General features: G+C 41.0%; 1 protein-coding gene across 2 annotated transcripts; it reads left to right on the top strand.

Annotated features, from left to right (window-relative positions):
* The first annotated feature begins 4 nt into the window (after positions 1-4).
* LOC116244152 (protein POLR1D) lies at positions 5-18,132 on the top strand. 2 transcript variants are annotated; one of them, XM_031615692.2, is made up of 4 exons: positions 9-144; positions 1,821-1,910; positions 8,416-8,490; positions 16,743-18,132. In XM_031615692.2, the coding sequence occupies exons 2-4, from the start codon at positions 1,897-1,899 to the stop codon at positions 17,026-17,028; spliced, it is 375 nt and encodes a 124-aa protein (XP_031471552.1). In that variant the 5' UTR covers positions 9-144; positions 1,821-1,896; the 3' UTR covers positions 17,029-18,132. The 2 variants fall into 2 exon arrangements, with proteins under 2 accessions (XP_031471551.1, XP_031471552.1); XM_031615691.2 differs by lacking the exon at positions 1,821-1,910 and having other exon boundaries at positions 5-144.
* The last annotated feature ends 2,839 nt before the right edge of the window (positions 18,133-20,971 follow it).

Here is a 20,971-nt window from a genome sequence, read left to right as displayed (position 1 = left end):
CCGCCCCTCCCCGCCGGATCCTCGCTGCCGTCTGCGCCTGCTCGCTCCGCCCTGAGGAGCTGGGCTGAGAGCAGGAATGGCGCCGGCATCAGCGTGACGAGCCGCGCAGCAGTCCGCTATGGAGGAGGATCCGGAGCTGGAGAGGTGAGGGGCGGCCGCGCTGTGCTGAGGGTCGGGCTGCGGCTTCTCCTTGGCGCCGGGTGGGGCTGTGGGGCCTCGGGCCCGGCCCGAGGTTCGGCTCCTGGCCTGCAGGGCCCGGCGTGTGCGGCCTGCACGCTGCTCTGAGCCCTCGCTGGGCGATAGCGTACATCGCTGCGTAATCCTTGCTGTGAGCGTTCCTGGGGTGGTATTTAGAGGCGAGAGCGAAAGGTCTTATAAATGGGTGGTTAAAGTTATTTGCTTAATGAAAAGAGGTTGAGTTTTTTGCAAGCAGCTGCGTGGGACCGTTACAGCAAAGTGGTCCCGTGGTTCTGTCTCATAACTCCGAAGAGATGTATCTGAGAGTGGAAGGCCTGACTAAAAGGACCTGGGAGTGCTGCTGCATCGCAAGCTGGACATGGCTGCCTTCGCAGCCCAGAAAGCCGACCGTATCCTGTGCTGTGTCCAAAGCAGCGTGGCCAGCAGGCCAAGGGAGTGATCCTGCCCCTCTGCTCTGTGCTGTGAGGCCTCACCTGGAGTACTGCGTCCTGATGTGGAGTCCTCAGTACAGGAGAGACATGGAGCTGTTGGAGTGCATCCAGAGGAGGGCCACAAAAATGAGCCAAGGGATGGTACGAGTTCCCTATGAGGACAGACTGAGAGCTGGGCTGTTTAGCCTGGAGAAGAAAAGGCTCTAAGGTGACCTGAGAGTGGCCTTTCAGTATATGAAGAGGGACTGTAAGAAAGAAGGGGACAGACTTTAGCAGTCTGTTGCAATAGGACAAGGGGACATGATTCTAGAGTAAAAGAGCTGACATACAGACTGGATGCAAGGAAGAAGTTGTTTTACAATCACTGTGGTAGGGCACTGGCACAGGTTGCTCTGAGAGGTGGTGGATGTTCTGTCCCTGGAAGTACTCAAGACCAGGCTCGATAGGGCTCTGTTCAACCTGATATAGCTCTAGGTGTCCCTGTTTATTTAAGGGGGCTGGAGCAGGTGGCCTTAGGGGTCCTTTCCAGTGGAAGTGATTCTATGTTAAGTCGCTTCTTTCTGCTTAGATCTGACACATCTTTGAAATTAGATACATGTGATGCTGCTGGGATGGTGGGAAGGATAGAGAGTGTAATGCTTTCCAAGAAGCCTTTAATTCTAGGTAAGGCACTTCTTTTCTCAGATCACCAGTTTAAATATTAAAGCTTCTTTTTATATAGGCACGAATGCTGTTTTTGTTTGTGCCAGTCCAAGCACTTTTCACTTGCAGCCAGTATTTTGTACTTCCCGTGTTTAAAGGGAGCTTATAAGCAGGAGGGAGACCAACTTTTTACACGGGCAGGTAGTGGTGGGACAGGGGAGCAGTTTTAAACTAAAAGAGCAAAGACTTAGGTCAGATGTTAGGAGGAAATTCTTTACTCAGAGTACGGTGAGGCACTGGCACAGGCTGCCTAGAGGAACTTCTGGTGCCCCATCCCTGGAGGTGCTCAAAGCCAGGCTGGATGGGACCCTGAGCTGCTGGGTGGCAGCTGGCCCTTGGCAGGGAGGTTAAACTAGATGGGATTAGAGGTCCCTTCCAACCCAAGCCATTCTGTGATTCTTTGACTCTGTGCTGCCTGCCTTCTGCTGCTGCTGTGGTGGGGACTTGTGTCCCCATACAGTGGTTAAAACAGGCTGCCCTCTATTCTAGGAACCCCTTCTGAAATTCCATCCTGCTTCAGACTGCTTTGGGACCCACTGTTCTTTCCATGGCAGCGTGTTAGAAAATGGGCACGGAATGGTGAGGTCATGAGGCTGTGTTGTGGAACTTAACTGTTTTTGTATGTTTTTTTTCAGTTCTGAAGTGAATTTTGTTTCCTAGCATTTCAGACTGGAATCTGCTAAGAGAAGCAGACTGTGCTACTTGTTTGTAATTGTTTAGGAAGAGTCTTTATCCAGTTTGTCCTGTTCTGTCCCTACTGCCCCGTTTTTGTGTGTCTGACTCATGCTTCATCTTGTGTCTGATGCTTTCTTCACCGGGAGTCGCTGCGGAAGGGGAATGCTGACCTGCAGGTTACTGTGCAACTGTTGCATACTATGGATTTAAAAAATGAATTAGTCTTAAAATCAGTAAAATATTACTGTTCCCTGCATTTTACTGAGTTATTTCGCATTTTACCCAATAACCTTTGTTGGAAGCCTGAGCTGGTGTTTTTTCCTCTGAACTTTCTGGTATGTCAGTGCAGATCCAGACTGTAAGCCAGAGGTATCTTGTGATCCCTTGGAAATCCTGGGGTAAATTCTGTTAGTGTATAATGGTGATGTTAAGATATATGACCCAACAGACAGCACTGTAAAGAAAAGCCTTACAAATCAGCTACCAGGAACTGTTTGTTTCTGCTGCAAGCATGTGTACTTGCTTTTGCTACTTAATTTCTACTAAATATCCCCATCTTTTTTTTTTCTTCTTCCTGAACGGTCTTTGTTCTTGGTGTCTGTGTTGGAAGCACAGAAAAAAAAATGAGGTTCCCCTGGCAGTGTAAAGGAAGAGATTTTATTTTATCCAAATTGTTCCATAGTCAAGTCTTTCTCTCATTAGCTATAAATATTTCAGAATCTTATTAGAATTGCCTACCAAGCCTGCTTGGAGCATCATCTTGGAAATAAGTGTTTCCTAAAGGAGATACTGTTCTGAATTCCAAGAAAGACCATTACTGGGTTTTGTAACAAGAGGCCTCTTGTTGAGTTGAGAATTGATAGCCCACTATTTTGCTGCACGGATGTCCCAATTACACTCCTTAACAAGTAAGCTTTGCACCTTGGAGAAATTGACATTTCTTACTATTGTTTTTAACATTTAAATTAGAAATGTCATAATTAGGTCATTATTTCCCATTTTTGTCATATCTCCCATGGCAGAAATTGGTCTGCAAGCTGATACCATTGTTTCAGGTTGAGCCATCGAGAATATCAGCATGGAAATGTCCTGAAAATAGCACTTGTGAGACCGATAAATAGAATATTTAAATAAGCTACAATCTTGATCTGTGAAAGATGAGAGCATCAGCATGCCCCGTGAATGTTGAAAGGCAAAGATGCTCTACATTGAGAATTTTGGGGTGTATTTGTATTGTGTATTTCTTTATCCTTGCTCTGAATGGTCTGGCTTAGGCTTCTTTTTTGGCATCCCTTTTCATCAATAAGTGTGCAGACAGGACAAACTAGCTCATAAGAGTTCATTATGAATAACACTGGCCTTCGTTACTGTTCCTCCATTGTAGAAAGCAGTATCTTCAGACCTTTGATTAACTGAAGGTCTGGGTGACAATTACTTGGATATAATAACACCCAACATCTGTTTCTATTTCCAGCCCCACACATGACCAGAAATAAGTTATATTGTCAGCATAACACTATTTTAAAAAGAGCCCTGTTGTTTTCTCTGGGTCTTGCAGCTCTCTGTCAGGACCAGGAGCCCAGCAGGTAGGTGTGAGCATTCAGTGATGTGGGGGTCCAGCAGCGAAGCAGCCTGCCCTTTCAGGTTATGGTATAGACTGCAAGTAGTTAGCGATGCTCTGAAGGTCTTTGGCAGAGCTGCATGTGGTAAGATGTCCCTTCTCTTCCTTCAGTTGTTGAATGCCAGTATTGCCTTTCTGCTTGCATGTCTGTGTGTTTCATAGTCAGCTGTGTGGTGTGAAGCAGTTCCAGTAAATACATTGCCGTTGCAGTTCTTTGAGATCTCCAATAAGACGGTGGCATGAGCAGCAATGGCAGGGTTAGTTAACTTGTGTGCTTGCAGAGGCATAGCAACAGCAGGAGGCTTTACACACAGCTCTGCTCCAGTTCCCTTACTCCTGGTGCCACCAGCTGACAGAGGCCCAAGGCGGTGCAGGACACCAGGAACCCCAGGCCAGGTCTGGAAGGATGAGCATCTCCTTCCTGGTGCCCTATTGCAGTGACTCAGTGCTGCAGCACCTTTGGGACTGAAGGAAGTTGCTGTCTGGGATATGGGACACATTGTGAGATGGTGAGGAGGAGCATTTCAAGGTTGCACAAAGCTTATTATGGGATGTTTAGGGAAGAAACCAAAGACAGGGAAAGGGATTGATATAGATGATTTAGGGAGGAGTGGAAAAAATAAATGAGTAAAGGAATAAAAAGGACTGGTCACCTATGAACAGGCTGCTGGTAGTAACACGTGCTTGGTCGTGCCCTGTGCCTGACCAGCACAGTCTGTCCTGCCTGAAATTCCTTTCCAGCCCTTTCCTGGGTGAGGACTCTGTTCTATGGGGCTATGAGAGTGCAGTACCTTGAGTCAGAGCAGGGTTGGAGGGGCCTTGTGTCTGTGGTGCCAGCAGCTGGGCTGGAACCAAGAGCTGGCAGGTTGCTCCCAACACCTGGGGAGGCTGTAGTGGGTGACACTGGATGGCAGCCACTGCAATGAGAAAGGGACCCACATGCCTGCAGTGTATGTGTGTGCCTGCTGGGTACAGATTTTCAGCTTTGCTGCAAGTTGGATTTGGGGCACAGAGCTGTGAGGCTCTCCCAGGCTGTCGGACCCAGCATGATGTATTTTCCCCTTACAGTTTTGTCTATAATTAAAAGCATTTGATAGTCTCTAGTTACATGGTGTTTTCATTGCCTGTAGCTGTATCTCATGTACTTGTTTGCTATCCATAGTTCATATTTCAGTTTATAAATTTGCTCTTTCAGAAGAATGATGAAGCCCGGTCCCTGGATGAAGAATAGAAAACAGATGTGATTTTTGCCTGATGTCGAAGCTTAACATTCTTCCGTTCTTAGGGCATGTGCATTTTATAATGCAAGTTGTTAGAGTTTATGAGGTGGAAGTTTTGCCTGTGGCCTTGGAATATAGATGACAAAGTCTTATCCTTCAGAAATGTAAATAAGATCTTGGACAATACTCATGAAGATATAAAGCATCTGTACACCTGCGCTCTCACGTTACTGTATTGTTTAGCAAAACGTGATTGCTCAAAAAGAACTGCCACAAGTTCAAAGTAGTGCTTGCTATCCTTGCTATGAAAGGTGCCAGAATGATTACTGTGCTCTTAAATATGCCTCTGCGCTTCATTTTCCACTCCTGATTTCCATCTCTTTAGTTTCTTCTCATGTGAAAGCTGTGTGCTTGGAGCTGAATCTGCTGGCTGCAGGAATGCTTGAGTTGTAACCAAGCTGTAAAAATGAAGACAGCAAGGAATGCTGAGTCCCAAGAGGCCTTTAAAAGCAAAGCAAAAACCCTGTTTGCATAGCTTTTAACTTACTTATGCAGAGAATGTGGGTTCTGTGAGTGGAAACACATCATTTCAAAGATGATCTGAGCATTTTTTCCCTTGGTCTGTGCACATCAGAAGGTCTTTGTAAAGATGCAGTGATTAGGCATAATAACAATAGGAAAAGACAGTATTATGCCATAACTTCTGTTAGAGCTGAAGATGTTGATTTCAGGTTGCTGAGGCAGATGCCAAGTCAGTCTGATCTATGATATAAACATTGCAAAATAGTATCTCATAGTTTATGGCTTATAATTCCTACGCAAGTTAATAGAATTGATGTCACCATATTAATTTATCCTGATGTTTCCTCTAAAGCTGAACTGCAGCTGTTTAAAATATTTATGTGTGCATTTTATTAGTGTTTTATAGCTGAAATGCTTTGGTTTATGATTTTTTAAATAAAATAGTGGCAGATATAGAGGCTTTTAATCTGTACAGACTGCTATACAGATTTCTTACAATCACAAAATCTGGCAGCTACAGTAGTAACAGTGAGGATTTTTTTTCCTCTTTCCTGCCCTTTGTCTGGTGCTTCTGTTTGAAGGCTCAGGACAGGCTTTCAGAGGCTGTGTGCTCCTGCTGTGCTCTCTCTGAGCTAGTTCACGCTGCTCGGGTGGTAAATTCTAAGTCTGGAAGGAAAAATGCATTTTGCCTCGACTTCACAAAGTGTGTGACATCTGCTACATTTTGGTGGCTGAGCCTGTGTTTCTTACAGTTCTTGCAGTACAAGGGCATTGCAGTGCCACATGTCTCTCTGCTCTCGCCTGGGAGTGCAGCTGTACCTGGCTGGCTTGAGAGGGCAGTGCTGCATCTAGGTGCACATAACTGACACAACAGCTTACTGTGCTGATACTCCATTTCTTTGAATGAGCAGATGTGCTGAATGTCATTGCAGTGAAATATGTGCTTAAAAAGGGACTTGAAGTACCCCAAGCACAGCTGCTGCTCAGATCATATTGATAACCTTGGAGGCACTTCTGTGAGAGACCTTAAGCCAATGTGGCATTAATAAATTAGTGAATGGACAAATAACACAACAGTTTGTGGTGCATTTCCCTGCTGTTGTTTCTGTGGGCTCTTTGTTTTGCAAACCCTTCAAATGCAAGTTGTAATCTGTGAGTATCTGTGTATCTGCCTGGCATAGATCTCTTTTTCTAGATGGAATCGTTTCCCCTTGAAATGAAGGACTCTATTCAGACAGACAGGTTGGTCAAGGATTATTTCCATGCTCTTTGAGGATTGATGGCAGATTCCAGAAGTTTGTTTAGAAATTTTCAGTAAAAATGGTACTTGCTGTAAATTGCTCTGAAGTCAGGAATTACCTCAATGAATGATTACTGTAAGTGTAAAATTTGACAACTCTGCTTGCAGTTCTGCATGGGTAGCTGTAAAAAGGGTGGCTGTACATTGGTACATGTTACACTGTACCCGTTTAGCAGTTTGTTTTCTCTCACCAGGAAAAAGCAAAACACGCCCAAAAGCAATACAAAAGAAAATGTGTGTGTGTGCATACAAAATGTCACCAACCAGTCCTAATGAATGGAGCTAGGAAAATATATGTTAAGACCATAGCAAACTGAAGAGGGGTAGAGTTTGACTGCTGTGTGACTGCATCAAGTTTTCTTGTTAGATATTGAAGGAAATGTGGTACTATTTAGTTTTAATTCCTGTGCATTTTATTTCATTCATGTGCAGTGTATGCAATTAAAGCTAAGACCTTTTGTGTTTTTCTGTGCAGGCTTCAGTAACCTAAATGGTAACAAACAACTGTGTTAGATGTTTAGAGCCCAGCAATATATCCTCATGTGGACCTACCATAGAAGCTGCTTGCTTTTTGTCTTGGCTCTGCTGCTTGTTAGATGATGAGCCTTGACTTGTCTAGTCCCAGTTTTGGCTTGACATCAAAAATTATAATCAGGGCTTTTTCTTCTTTGTAATCTGTTACAGAAAAGCAGCAGAATCTTAGGATGTAACATTGTGATAGGGCACGGATTCTTTGCACCTTGAGTTGAAAGCTCAAGAACTCACCCTTTCTTTTCTTGCAGTAGGCGAATGGTGATGCTCTTGGTTGGCTTGATGCCAGCAGCCATTCTGCCTCACTACAGCTGGGAGAGCTGAGCAGTACATACCCTCTCAGTTACCTCCTGCTTTTAATTCCTTGAACCTTCAGTCCTACCCATATCAGTGCTGCTAATGCTTAGGTTCATGTTGTGGGTTTACAGCCAGGTGCATAGCTCTCCTGTTCTGTCTCACAGTTCTTACTGGATGGCATCTATAGTTGCTTACAGTTAACTAACCCAATTGTTAGCTTATGCATCCAATTTATGAAATAAATGACTCATTTTATCTCCTTATTGGCTTTCCCATTGACTTCAACCATGTACTGTTGAGCAGTTATTAAAGTTTTATTTGAAATTGAAATTAATGTGTAAAGAAAACTGAAAAGATTGACAGTGCGGGAGTTAGCTAATAATTGAGTAAGTTGCATTCTCCAATGACTTTTTAAGTGAGCGTGGTTATTTGATTGCTTTAGTGTTAATCTGGCTGGTTTGTACTAGAAGATCCTGGTAATATGAAGTCCTTTTTGAATGGCAGCTGTTCATAAGCACATAGACAAGCTTCTTTCTTCCACCACTGAACTAGAACTGGTGCGGTTTAATAACCGGTAGAAATACTGTCAGCTGGCTGCTTGGTATTTTGCTGGTGTCTATTTGTGTTTGAAACAGATGTGCTATGGTTGGAGGACTTGAGGAAGAACCAAAGTTGACAGCAGGGGAGAGTGTTCCCAAAAGCCTTGGGGACTGTGCTTTTTAGAGTAGTGTACCAGTTCCGTGCACTTTATTTCTACTCTTGAATTGAAGTCAGTATTGCAGTTGTTGTGCTTACATTTCCTTTTTCTTCCCTGTAATGAATTAAACAAAAAGCTTTCCACTTTATTTACATAAGTGCGTGAAGTAGTAAGTTCTTGTTTTCCTCAAGTGGTAACTCTTTTCCTCTCCTCATGTTTAGGAAGGCTGTGGAAGAGTTACTGAAGGAGGCAAAACGTGGGAGAACCAGAGCTGAAACAATGGGAGCGATGGGCTGGTAAGTTGTGCCAAAAGGAAGTGAATGACTGATGCCAAAATAGATTTTGTATTTAATGGGTGACAGAAGTCTTTATGTTTTAATTTGCATCGCGTTTAAATATTTTCTTTTCTTCATCCAGGTATTAATTTGTCTGGGCAAAATTAGAGCCCAGATAATAAAGAAGCTGAAGAAAATTCTGCCAGCATAAAATTGCTTGGCTGAATGTGTTGAAGGCAAAGTAATTGGAGAGCTGGGTGTCGCTTCTGGAGTGGTATTTCCTTACTACCATAGATTGAATTATGGTGTGAAGTTTAGATCAGAACTCTCTGAGTCTTTATAAATATGAATATATCTATATATATGTTACATTCATACTGGCCATATGTTACTTGGTTGGATCCTGCTTAAATTAAAAAAATTGATAGCACAGAAAAAGAAGCCTTAGCCTCAAACAATAAAAGTAATAAATTATCCTCTAGCGCAGAATCCATGTATAAATTTCAGCTAAAAAATGAACTGAATCTATAACCTGGCTTTTGGAAGGAGACCATTTTTTTTTTTTTTTTTAGTACTAAAAAAATCTATAATGCTGAGGCTAAATTGTATAGCAAGTGGGGAAAAAGGTATCAGTATTTAAATCCAATGTGAAATCTTCAATGCAATATTTCAGGTTTTACAGGTAGATTATAATGGAATATAATGAATATAATTGCAATTAAAGAAAAAATAACATTGTGAAAAGGGTCATTCATCTTAAGATAATGAATATGACTTTGATAAGAGGCTGTTGGATCTAGGGATGTTCACGCAAGCAGTACACCAATTGACTGTGGTAAACTCATTTGTAGATAAGGTCTGGCTTCCTCTACCAAGAGCACTACAAGATAAGCCTGTCCTGTTTATGATGTTCTTGGCTAATTTCTTAGCTACGTTTGTTTTAGCAGCTCTGAAGAGATGAAAATTGTCTTGCTCAAAAAAGACAATCCTTTATGTTTTTTAAACAAATCGTGTGTGTGTGTGTATTTTACCCAATATTTCTGCTAGGGATGCAATTTACACCCTTTATATGAGAGTAATTAAATTGATTTAATCCCCCCGGAGTGGCTATAGTTTTTCTTGTGCAGCGTGCTTGTCCTCTGTGAGCCTTGCTAATTTACCAGGTAAACCTATGCAGATAATTAGCACTATGAAGAGTTATACGCACCCAAACATTTGCAAGTTAATTCCAGATGTGAAGGATTTCTTCTGTACGATACTCTGGCATACCTCCTTGACTTTGCTGCCGTTTGTGCAGTCTGGAATATCTTCCTGGAGTGTGTGTGGGCCTCTACTCCTGGCCATTTCTTATTCCTTGTCTGTGTGAGAGCAAAGGTCCCACACAGCTATAGTTATTGGTACAGGGGGTTAACATATGGTTTACAAACACCCAGTGCCCAGAGGCGTAGCAGAGGGTGACCTGTTCTTTGGAATAGCAGTTGATTGGGCCAGAGTTGTGCTCAAGACGTAGAAGACGACTGCCAAGAAGGCTTCACAAAGAGGAAAGCTATTGACATGAGGTTTGGCACAGTGATAACCTGAACTGAGATTGTTGAAGTAAGGATCTTTTTAAATGTGGAGAAATGTAAGAATAGCTGTACTGTACTGACTCAAACAAGGGATCCATCTCTGCATTGCCCTGTCTCCATCGGTGACCAATAGTTAGGGTCTAGGAAACGGGGTAAGAATTATATGAGAAAATAGCAGTACATCCTCACCTTACAGTTCCAGCTCTAACAGCCTGCAGCTCAGGATATTTTGCTCTGACAGGTGATATTTTTGCATATGACAATTCTCTCAAAGAGAGAAAAATCTCTGGAGACTGTACTAAGCTGAGTATTGCAGTGCAGCAAAATACCATCAGATGTAAACAACACTAAACAGTAAATCCCAAAGGGCTTCAGAGATTACATTCAGTACTGATGTATACTCTTGCGACAGTAAACTACTGAAAAGAATATAGCTGCTGTCCTGAGTTTTGTGAATGCTGAATGAAGTGAACAAGAAATTTTGTGAAAACATATGTTCAAAGACTGAATCCAGGAAAGCATAAACTGGTAGAAGCGAACAGATGAGATCATCACCAACGTGATTAAAGCACAGTCTTAATGGGTGGAACACAGATCCTCCCTTCTTTGCCAAACTCAAAATGCTTACAGGTGTGGTTCACACACAAAGACCTGTGGGATTGCCTCAATCTTTTGTCATGGGAGTCTTGGAGGAGCAATGTAGAACCTCTGGAAAGATCTACCATAAGGCCATCAATCCTGCATGGGCACTGGACAGTGGAAGTGACTGGACCTATGGAAAGAAGATTGGTTTTGCCATCTTTCTTTGGATGAGTAGAGGCAAATGCAGCTGCTGCTCATACTTCACAGATTCCAGTTTATGTTGCTCTCCAGCAGCTGTTGGATATGGGGAAATATACATCAGTGGTATTTGACAGGAATTAGTTAGTAAAGGGAAGTGTGTGTCAAGGTGCTGTTCACAGAAAACTGTTGTGCATACCATTACAAATGAGTAGAGTCTCGTGGTGGGTGTTGCTGGAAGCAAAACCTTAGCAAGCCTCTGAACACTGCTTTGGGACTGCTTTCAGATCTATGCAACTGTTCCATTACTGTACACAGTGATTAATTCTCCACAGCTCAAGTATAGTGCTTAAAGAAGATCCCCAGGCATCCCTACCTAGCTTTTTGCAGTCTCCTCATATGATGTGGGTAGTCAGTTGCTGTTTGAGCTTGAATTGCAAACATCAAGCATAGTGTAGCTGACAGTCAGGAGAAAGATGTGTGAAGTGGTTGTCCTTCAGCCTAGGGCCTCCGAGACAACAGTTCAGCCTTGAAAATATAGGACACTGTTGCTGGTTACTTCCAGTTTGAGAATGTTGCTGTTAGATTGGGAGGGAGGGTGTTTGTAGTTTCCTTTAAGTTCTCACTACTTTTGTTTGTTACTGATTGCCAATAAATTAATTTCCCTTACACTGAGTCTGTTTTACTTGTGTCCTTATCTGAACCTGTGAGCTTTTTCATCACATTTTCTTCTCCTGTCCTGTTGAGGAAAGGAAGTGAGAGAGTAGTGTGCTGGTGCTAGGGTATTTGCTGGCCTTAAACCACCACAACATGGTCTGCATCAGCTCTTGATTAAGAGATCTAGCTGATTGGCCTCCACACTTCAATTAAAATTGGTGGTGTGTAGATCCATGACAGATTTGTTCAAGAAATACTTGATGTTCTTTGTTGCTTTTGCTTTACTGACTCTTGAGCATTGACTTATTCCTTGGATGTTCTAAAGATTCTTGCTCTTAGCACTACACTATTACTAATTCCTTCAGTCATCCATTCATATGTGTTTTCTGGCCTCAGTGGTTCTTGTTGATTCTTACGATGCTGTAGAACCTGCTGGTGATGTGTCTGATTCAAACATGAATGGACCTAATCACAAGAAAGAAAATGTGTAGGGAAAGGGAGGATCCTCTTCTGAAGATGTCCATGTGAAGATGGGTAGGTAAAGTAGGTAACTTTATGTGATACTGTTAGGATTATATAATTTTTGAGATAAGAAAAGACATTAGAGCAGCTGTTTGGAAGTTAATACTTGAAGGACCAGCTGGATCCAAGATAGGAAGTTAGGGACAAATAGAGTTGGATCACTTGAAATAGATAAATGTATTACACAGTTATAGAGGTTGGAAGGGATCTCTGGAGATCATGTAGTCCAGCCCCCTGCTAAAGCAGGTTCCCTAGAGTGGATTGATTGCACAGGAAAGCATCCAGCTGGATTTTGAGTATTTCCAGAGTAGGAGGCTCCACAGCCTCTCTCTGCAGCTTATTCCTCTGCTCTGTCGCCTCCAAAGTAAAGTTGTTCTTTCTTTTGTTCATGCGGAGCTTCTTGTGTTCCAGTCTCTGCCCATTTCCCCTTGTGTCACTGCACACTGCAGAAAAGAGCCTGGTCCCATCCATTTAACTCCAGTCCTTTAGTATTTGGTAAGTATGAATGAGATCCTTTCTCAGTCTTATCTTCTCCATGCTGAACTGCCCCAGGTCTCTCAACCTTTCCTCGTATGGGAGATGCTCCAAGGCTCCAATCATCTTAGTGGCTCTCCACTGGATTCTCTCTAGAAGTTTTCTCTCTTGAACTGAGGAGCCCAGAACTGGACACAGCACTCCTGATGTGGCCTCACCAAGGCAGTGTAGAGGAGGAGAATCACCTCCCTCCACCTGCTGGCCACACTTTTTGTAATGCATCCCAGGATCCTATTTGCCTTCGTGGCCACAGGGCCACACTGCTGGCTCGTGGACAACCTGCTGCCCAACAGAACACCCAGCTCCTCCTCTGCAGAGCTCCTTTTCAGCAGGTCAGCCCCCAACCTGTGCTGATGCATGCAGATATTCTTGATTCATCAGAGGATGATTGACACAGACAGAGTACCCCACACTGCTCTATCTGGAGATCTGCACTGTGTGTCTTCAGGTAGAATCAAGCTATAAGCTCAGATTTTCTTACAGAGTTTGTCAATCCTATGTATGTAATTCTTAAGCTTCCTAATAGCAGTGGAGTCAGGTCTCATTTTAAGGGCTTTTTCCACTTTGAGAATGTCAATTAAAATACTGCAAAAAAAAAAAAAAAATGTGGGGACACATTCTGGAGACTCTATTTTTTTTTCTTCTGGTGTATGGATCTGTTCTTCAAGGATCCTGGCATCAAGTGAATTAAGGCTAAACTGGCTTCCTAAGATAAGATATGGAAAACAGGATATTTTAGGATGGCTTGTTCAGCTCTGCGTTGTCAGAGCAGATGAAATTGTAAGGAATAGATAAATGTTGGAAGCGTTAAATTATTTTTAGCTCTCTTTCTTGCAGAGTACTCCTGAGATTAGTTTCATGCCTATATATAGTTTTCTGCCCAATTCCAAATCAGTTGGCCAGAAACATTGCAGAATGTGAAATAATAAGTATAAGAAAGATTTGAGGATACAGAAACAGAGATACGCTATGTTGCATCTTGTCTTTGAATGGGCGTTGTGTCATAATGCAGAAACTCTGCGATGTGATTCCACAGAATCTTTTTCATTGGATATGAAGAGGTGGAGGAATGAGGTACAGATGGACATTGTGACATAAGTATTTTAAACTGTTAGGATCAGAGCACAGCCTCCCATGCAAAGTCTTGCCTGGTGCATCTGGCTGCCAAGACCGTATGTAAGAGCTTGCAGTGTGCTTCCAGGCAGCCTCTTTTGTGAGATCCCCTGTGAAAGGACAGCAGCCTAGATTACTTGCTTTGGCAAACTGCTCTGTAAAACAACCTCTAGCTGCTTTTTGTGCTTTCAGTTATAATTCTGTTAAATACTGTATTTTCCATGGCAATTTGGAAGTGGTAAAAATGTTTTTCTAAGTTCATGCATAAAAAACTTTGTTTTCTTGAAAGATCTGATGATCTGATTTGTATACTGAGGCTGACTGTGCCAAGCCTGTTGGCATGTTCAGTTACACAGCAGAGGGGAGACTGGCAGTGTACTTCAGCATCTTAAGCAGTATTAGTGAGTTTTGCTGAGAAGCAGCCATAATGTACACTTGTGTACTGAACTACTGTGCTAAACTTGATGGCAGCACTGGCTGAAAAGTAAGATGATTGTTACATAGAAGTTGGTTGAAAACATCAAAAGGAAGAGTAAGACTTGATGTATGTATGCAAGGATGGTTTGTGTCTCTTTTTCTTGCTTAAACTGTGAAGTTGCCATTTCATCACTGCATAGCAGAGAAATGTGAGGGGATGTAAGACTTGTCTTTGGAGGTAAATAGGATTCTTCGTGTAAATACAGCAGGTAAACTGTTACACTGAGTGAATGCTTTGCTGCAAAATTGAGTCTGCTTTGTAAACTAGATTGTTTAGAATTGTAGTGTGCATTCATGGTCATGCCTGCAGTTCTGCTTCAGGCAAGCTTGAGTTTGAAATCTTAATGCTCTTTTAATGCCTTTATTTACTTATTCGAAGCTTTTGCAGTTTGTTCTGTGGCACAGTTCACTAGCCAGGAGATTGTGATCCACCTTGCATAGGCTGAGCTTTCTTCCCAATACTTCACAATGTACATGGAGGGCAAAGCTGTGGCATTGAGCACTGCAGGATCAGAGCTGCAGCAAGCCAAAGGCTTGTCTTTAGGAGTGTGCTGTAGAAGTACTCTACAATTTTCTTACTTTCGGAAATGCTGTGAAGGACATCAATGAGTTAATAATACAGCTCTTTGTGAATTTTCACCATTACTATGTGCCATGTATATATGTAAACGTTTTGGACTTATGAGTGTGCATGTGTAGTGTTTCTCATATGCCATGATCTCATTTATTTTCAAGACTTAATGGCAGAATACGTTTTGTTAAAGTCTGAGGTCAGTGAAACTGCTGTTTCTCTTCAGTGCCATGACTTACTGCTGCTCCATGAAAACCCAGGGGCTCGTTCTTTATCACTGTGATAGTGAATTAATGGCATCTCTTAACCGACCCTGAATTCCTGCGTTTCTCATCAGTTTTCATTCTTAGTATAGCTCAGGCAGCACTCCTAGTGCCAAAAAGAAATAAATACTTCAGCAAAATGGATTTATTTGGGGCAGACTATCTCATTCTGGTGCTATATATGTTAGTGCTTAATCAATACATTGGCTTTTAAGAAAAGGAAGAGGAAAGAGACAAATGTAAAATAATTTGTACCTTAATGCATCCAAGGGAAAGCTGCTTGGTAGGAAGCATTGAAATACAACAGTTCAATGCTGGCATAAGACATACAGAGGACTTGAATGTTGGCTGGTGTTTGTGTAGCATGGCATTTTGTTTGCCATGTTCTTAGCTGATGTAGCTTGAAATGGAAACTCTTTTACTGACAAATGTTAGCTGTGTACTTGCATTCAGTAATACACCTAATACATAATGACTGTCTCCCTAGTTTACAAAACATCTACACAAAGCAACTTAATTATTATTTTTTTTCTTTAAGCTAGATTTGACCTCTCTGTGAACTTGCAGTACTTGAAAGGAGCTTATAATCAGGAGGAAGACCAACTTTTAGGCTGGGCAGAAAATGATAGGACAGTGGGGAACAGCTTTGACACTAAACAAGGGGAGATTGTTTACTCAGAGGGTGGTGGGGCACTGGCACAGACTGCCCAGAGTTCTGTGGGTACCTGGAGGTGCTGAAGGCCAGGCTGGATGGCCTGGGCAGCCTGAGCTGGTGGGTAGCAGCCCTGCCCCCAGGTTGGAACTAGGTGATCTTTCAGGTCCCTTCCAATCCAAAGCATTTTTTTACTCTATGAAAATAATGTAGATTTATATGGATAAAATCTATGAGACTCTAAACTAACTACGATGTCAAAATGTCAAGAAACATGGCAGAAATGAAACAATTTGGTTGTTTAATGCATACCTCTAAAATGGCTCTAAGTTCTTTGAGGACAAGAACAAGTAGTGCTTAATAGGCAGATCTGAGGTAAATACAATGTCCAGTTCAAAGGCATATATTCAAAGCTGTATGGTTTTCATTCCTTTCTCTGAGAGATGAAAAATTGGGAATAAGTAGTGTAGAATGATACCAAGAGGATAAATGCAGTATAGAGTATGTGTTTACTAAAACAGGCTAATAAATTACGTGCAAAAAGGAAAAGAAGTTGGAAACAATGGGAAAGAATTTACTACATATCTTTTCTATTCAAGAAAAAGAAATAAAACATTTTATTTGGTGGTTGCTAAATGTAGGTAAAAATTTGCATGCCTCCTTTATCTGTTTGATTACTACAGTTATTTGGATTCTTCGTGCAAATGTTTCTTTTACTTCCTAAATATTTCAGTTTATTTAATCTACTACAGTACAGTCTTGTAAAACATTCTCATTTGACTTAGAATGTTACTAAATATTTGATTCCTGAATAGCTAAGTTAAGCACTGACAAACAAATACATTAGCACCTTACAAACAGTGTGGTAAACATGAGCATTGCCCCATCTGCTTCCTGCTGCCTTGTGAAAATCGTGGATTTTCATTGCATTGAAGTAAAATAACCTTTATTCTACAAAATAACGTAAAGGAAGAATGGAGACAACCTTGAGTGTATCTTTCTGTACTGAGAGTTTACACTAGGTGGCATGCAAGGAAAGCCAAAACACGAACATGTCTTAAAATTATTGAAGTTAAACTCTCAGTTTTGTCTCAGGACAAATCTTGTCTTTTGATTGCTTTTATATGTCTTTACAGGTTGAAATGTCCTCTTGCTGGTGCAAACAAAAGATTTCTTATTAATACCATCAAAAACACATTACCGTCTCAGAAAGAACAAGACCAAGAACGTGAGCAAAAGGAAGTCAGCAAGGAGCCAGAGGCAAACAAAAGCAGGAAAGAAGAAAAACCAAAGAAACACAGAATTCACCCATACACACCCAGCTTTCAGTCCAGAAGGAGAGTCAGCTACTCTCCTCCTAGGCACCGAAGCAGGAGCCAGCACACAAAGGATAAGTATGAGAAGCGATCTAGCAAACGATGAAGAGAGGTGAATATGTGTTGTTACAAGCCAAGAATGTCATTAGACATCAGACTGCAGGGATGTTTTGGTCTTTTCAGAAGGAGATTCTGTTCAGAATAGATTTTTGAACTGGTTTCTTGTGTGAGAAGTAGTTAGAGGTAGCTTTATAAAACTTTTCTTCAGGACCTTTAAGAGAAAAGTGAAGTGCAGCATAAATCTTTCAGTTCTCTGAGAACAGACATTCCCTTCCCTTTGCTCCTTTCCTCTCTCCCTTTCTGACTAAGCTTAGGGTCTTGGTAATGGAGCATAATATGTGTGTCACTGTCTGATACAATTTATTTAGTCGTATTACCCTTTTGGAAATAAGTTTAAATTAAGCATAAGTCTATCTGTTGTATAAAGTTAGCAAAACTTCTTTGCTGCTTAACCAATTGAGAAGTTTTGCTTGTTTGGATTCATTTAGTTTTACAGTATCTGGAAGAAGGGAAAATTGGTCAATGCCTGGCCAAGCACGTATGTTTTGTATACAGTATGAGAGTTTGGTTTCTTTAGACAGTATATAAAAAGAACAGATTTTAAGTGGGCAACACTGGAAAGCACAAGTTTTGCTTTCCAGGAAGGACTACTAGGAAATACTGATCTTGTGTGTTGTGTATTCACAAACCTATCATAGATAATAATAAATGTTATCCCTAAAAAGCCATAAATGCAATAATTGTCTCTGTTTAGACTTCCCTGTGTAGGGAAGTAGTTTGAACAGTCTGTTGTCATGGTGCTTTCAAAACAAACCTTGAAGACAAAATTATCATGTCTCTGTCCACTGCTAAGAAGTTTCCAAGTAAAAGTATAGAACTAGAAATGCAGAGATGTTTAAAAACAATCAAATGCTCGCTTTCCAAAACTGTGTGGCAATTTTTTTGTAGTACAGTTCTTAAGCTTGTGACTTTGAGCATGTACAATATACATCAGCATATTCTATGTCTTTCTTTGTTTGTTTGTTTTACAGTAACAAACTTTGGTGTGAAATATTTTGTATTTTGGATGTTCTCAGAAGTATGTTTGTTTTGCACATAGGTTTTGGTTTTTGAGTGTGTTGACAATAAAATTTAAATTGTTCATTAGAAATGCTTCGTGATATTTATGGTGTTAGTAAGTTTCTTAATTGAATTGGGCCCCTGTCGACTAAGAGAAACGAGCACTGACACTTGGTGGTCCTTCAGTGTTGTGTCAGGACAAGAGTGCCACCTATGGGCACATCTATACCTTGTCTTGCTATGCATACCTGTCCCTCTTGGAAGGATCGTGTTTAACTAGGAGATGGGGAAATCAACGTGGAGATTTAGCGTGTCTGAATTTTGATGTACCAGCTGAGAATTACTCTTCTGAATAATAGGAAGGTATTTAAACTGGTTCTGAGGCCAGCTGCTGCTGCCAGGGTCAGTGCATCCAAGGAGGTGGAGTACTTTTGAATTTCCACTGAAGAATATAGCTGTTTTCCTATATTTCTCCTCAGGAACTGCAGCACTACAGTAGAAATCCCACCACCTCAGAAAATTTCTAATGACTTAAGTGGGACCAAAGAAAAAGTAATATCTTTGAAGAACAAAGGATTATCTTTGGTTTAAATTGACAGGTGTTGTTTGTAGTCCTTATTTTCTGGACATTGCTTTTTGTCTCCTTAGCGATTTCTTCTGAGGGGCAGCACCTACAATTCCAACCAGCCTCTGCTGCAATGCCAGTGCTGGATATGTTTGGCTTTGCAGCAGCAAGTTCCTTTCCCCACTGCTCAGCATTGGGTCTGAAGATGTCCTGCAGGACAAATTCCCATGAACTTTTGCCAGTCAGGCTTATGGTGGTTTCCTCAGAGCCTTCCATGTGTGAGCCTTCGTATGCCCAGTGTAGGCCTGCTGTTAATTCTGCATCAATGTAAACTGGACTTTCGAGGTAGGGAAATTATTCATTCAAAATTAACCTGGATTGTTGATAGGCAGTGCTTCCAAGGGACATAAACCAAATCAGATAGCTGAAAAATGCCTGTCTTCATTTGTGCAGGTAGTTTCTAATGCAGTGCTATTTTCTTCTCACTTACAGAACATCTATGAAGTGTTAATCTTTCATAGGTTTAGCCCATATATCAGTGCTTCCTTTTCCAGAAGTACGTAGTGAAAACAAAAACTGTGCTGCTTCTTAACTGTTCTTAAGGAAAACCTTCATCCTTTCATCACTTTTTGAAAATCAAAATTGGCATATGAAGCCAGGTTTGTATTAATTGTCTGCTCATAATATGTGACAGTACCATCACTTTTATGAAGTATGTTGAAGATAGGATTTAAAGGCTAAAGGTTGAAGCTGAACATGGCTTTTCAAAGCCTGTTATAGACTTCTCTAATTGAACACTTGTTTCCTCTAAAAGTGTTTAGTTCTTAATAAAATAAAGTTTATTCTTTGTCTCTTACAGTCAGCTTCCCATAGTAGTGCATTGCAGCCCAGTGCTTTAAGTTAATGTTGCTGCAGTAAATACTTCAAAGGAGTTTCTTGTTTATCTGTAAGCTGTTAATGTTGTATTTGTTTAGTTTCAATGTGTATTGTACAGATAACAAAGTTTATTCAGGTGAGAGTATTGCTCTTGCCATAGTCAGAAGAGCTGTTTAATCAGACTTCATTATTATCTTGGACAGAAGTTTTCCAAAATGTACATTTTCACCACGCCAACACTGAATATTAATCACAAAGCATTAATTACAAGTGTAAAAGAGGAGGAGAAAATACCTTATGATTGGATTTTACGAAGTACTTTAATTGGTTTTGACTAAATGGGCAGCATAATGTGCACTTCCTCTGCTCATTGTACACCCTCTTCCCTTTTGTAAATCCAGTTTGAATTATTTGTGATGAATCATGAAAGCCCAGAATGTGCAATAAAAGCCTAAGATATACGATGTACAAAACTTAGAGGCAAAAATAGAATCTTCACAGAAGATCTCTTGAGGTGCACTTGTAATGGCGTTCCTGAGTGATTATGAAATTTCTGCTGACAACTAGTTAACAAAGGAGATGTAAATGTTTTTAGATCAATGGGATAATGTAGCAGGAGGGGGTTGCTTTTCCTGCACAAACAGAACTGTTTTTTGTGTTTCGGCTGCAAGTTCATCACCAAGAAGCATGTTTCCACTTCTGCCCTATCAGAGTTCTCGTTAATAATTATGTGTTTTCAGTTAATTAAGCTGGGACAACACAGAAGTAAACTCGCTTCAGTAAGTGACAAGAAAACATATTTGGATGGTGTTTGGAGAAGGATTTCATTCATTTTATCAGTAGAGTAACTGATCCACCAAATCTTTATTCATGTGAGTGATCTTTGCTCTTGCAAATAATCCTGTTGTAGCTCATGCTCTGTGAATGAAACTCTTTTCTGCATTAATATACAGTCTTTGTTTTATTGACTGTGAGTAGGAAATTGTCAATAGTAAATGTTAAAGAGGACATGGTTCCAATTAAGTAAAAAAGATCTTTAAAAGTTGCAAATTATATATATATGCACAGTCATTTTTAGTTTTCTAGGTAGAGTAGTGTTAGGAAAAAAACACAAGCACTTTTATGTCAAATATCTAGCAGCCTCTCAATGTCTCAAATCAACACTGTAGATATGTCATTGTTTTTAATTTATAGATCAGTTTGGTATTGCTTAGTCTATATATCTAATACAGTTTTAGTAACTGTCAGGACATTACCTTGTACCTTATAAGATGCTTCTGGAAGACTGTATATATAAATGGAAAGCATTGAATTTCCACCTATCTGCAATAAAATAGACTTTCATAAGGAAATTAAGGAACAAATGAATATTTGTGTGTGTGTGTGACTAGAATGTCAAGCCAAATAGTTAAAGCTAAGTACAGTGTAAGTTACACATTGTTCTGATAGTATCCTGCATGTTGTGCCCTGAGATAGCTCCAAGAGCCAC

Source organism: Phasianus colchicus, chromosome 1, assembly GCF_987193195.1.
Source record: "Phasianus colchicus chromosome 1, bPhaCol1.hap1.1, whole genome shotgun sequence".
In the NCBI taxonomy this organism is placed as follows: Eukaryota; Metazoa; Chordata; class Aves; order Galliformes; family Phasianidae; genus Phasianus; species Phasianus colchicus.
Note: the sequence above shows the minus strand (reverse complement) of the source record. Positions and strands in the feature narration are given on the sequence as shown.

Bases quoted from the DNA above. Each gene is read 5' to 3' on its own strand.
- LOC116244152 (XM_031615691.2), top strand. From the start codon at position 119: ATGGAGGAGGATCCGGAGCTGGAGAG. The intron at 145-8,415 runs GTGAGGGGCGGC...CCTCATGTTTAG, and splicing joins GAGGATCCGGAGCTGGAGAG to GAAGGCTGTGGAAGAGTTAC. The intron at 8,491-16,742 runs GTAAGTTGTGCC...ATGTCTTTACAG, and splicing joins ACAATGGGAGCGATGGGCTG to GTTGAAATGTCCTCTTGCTG.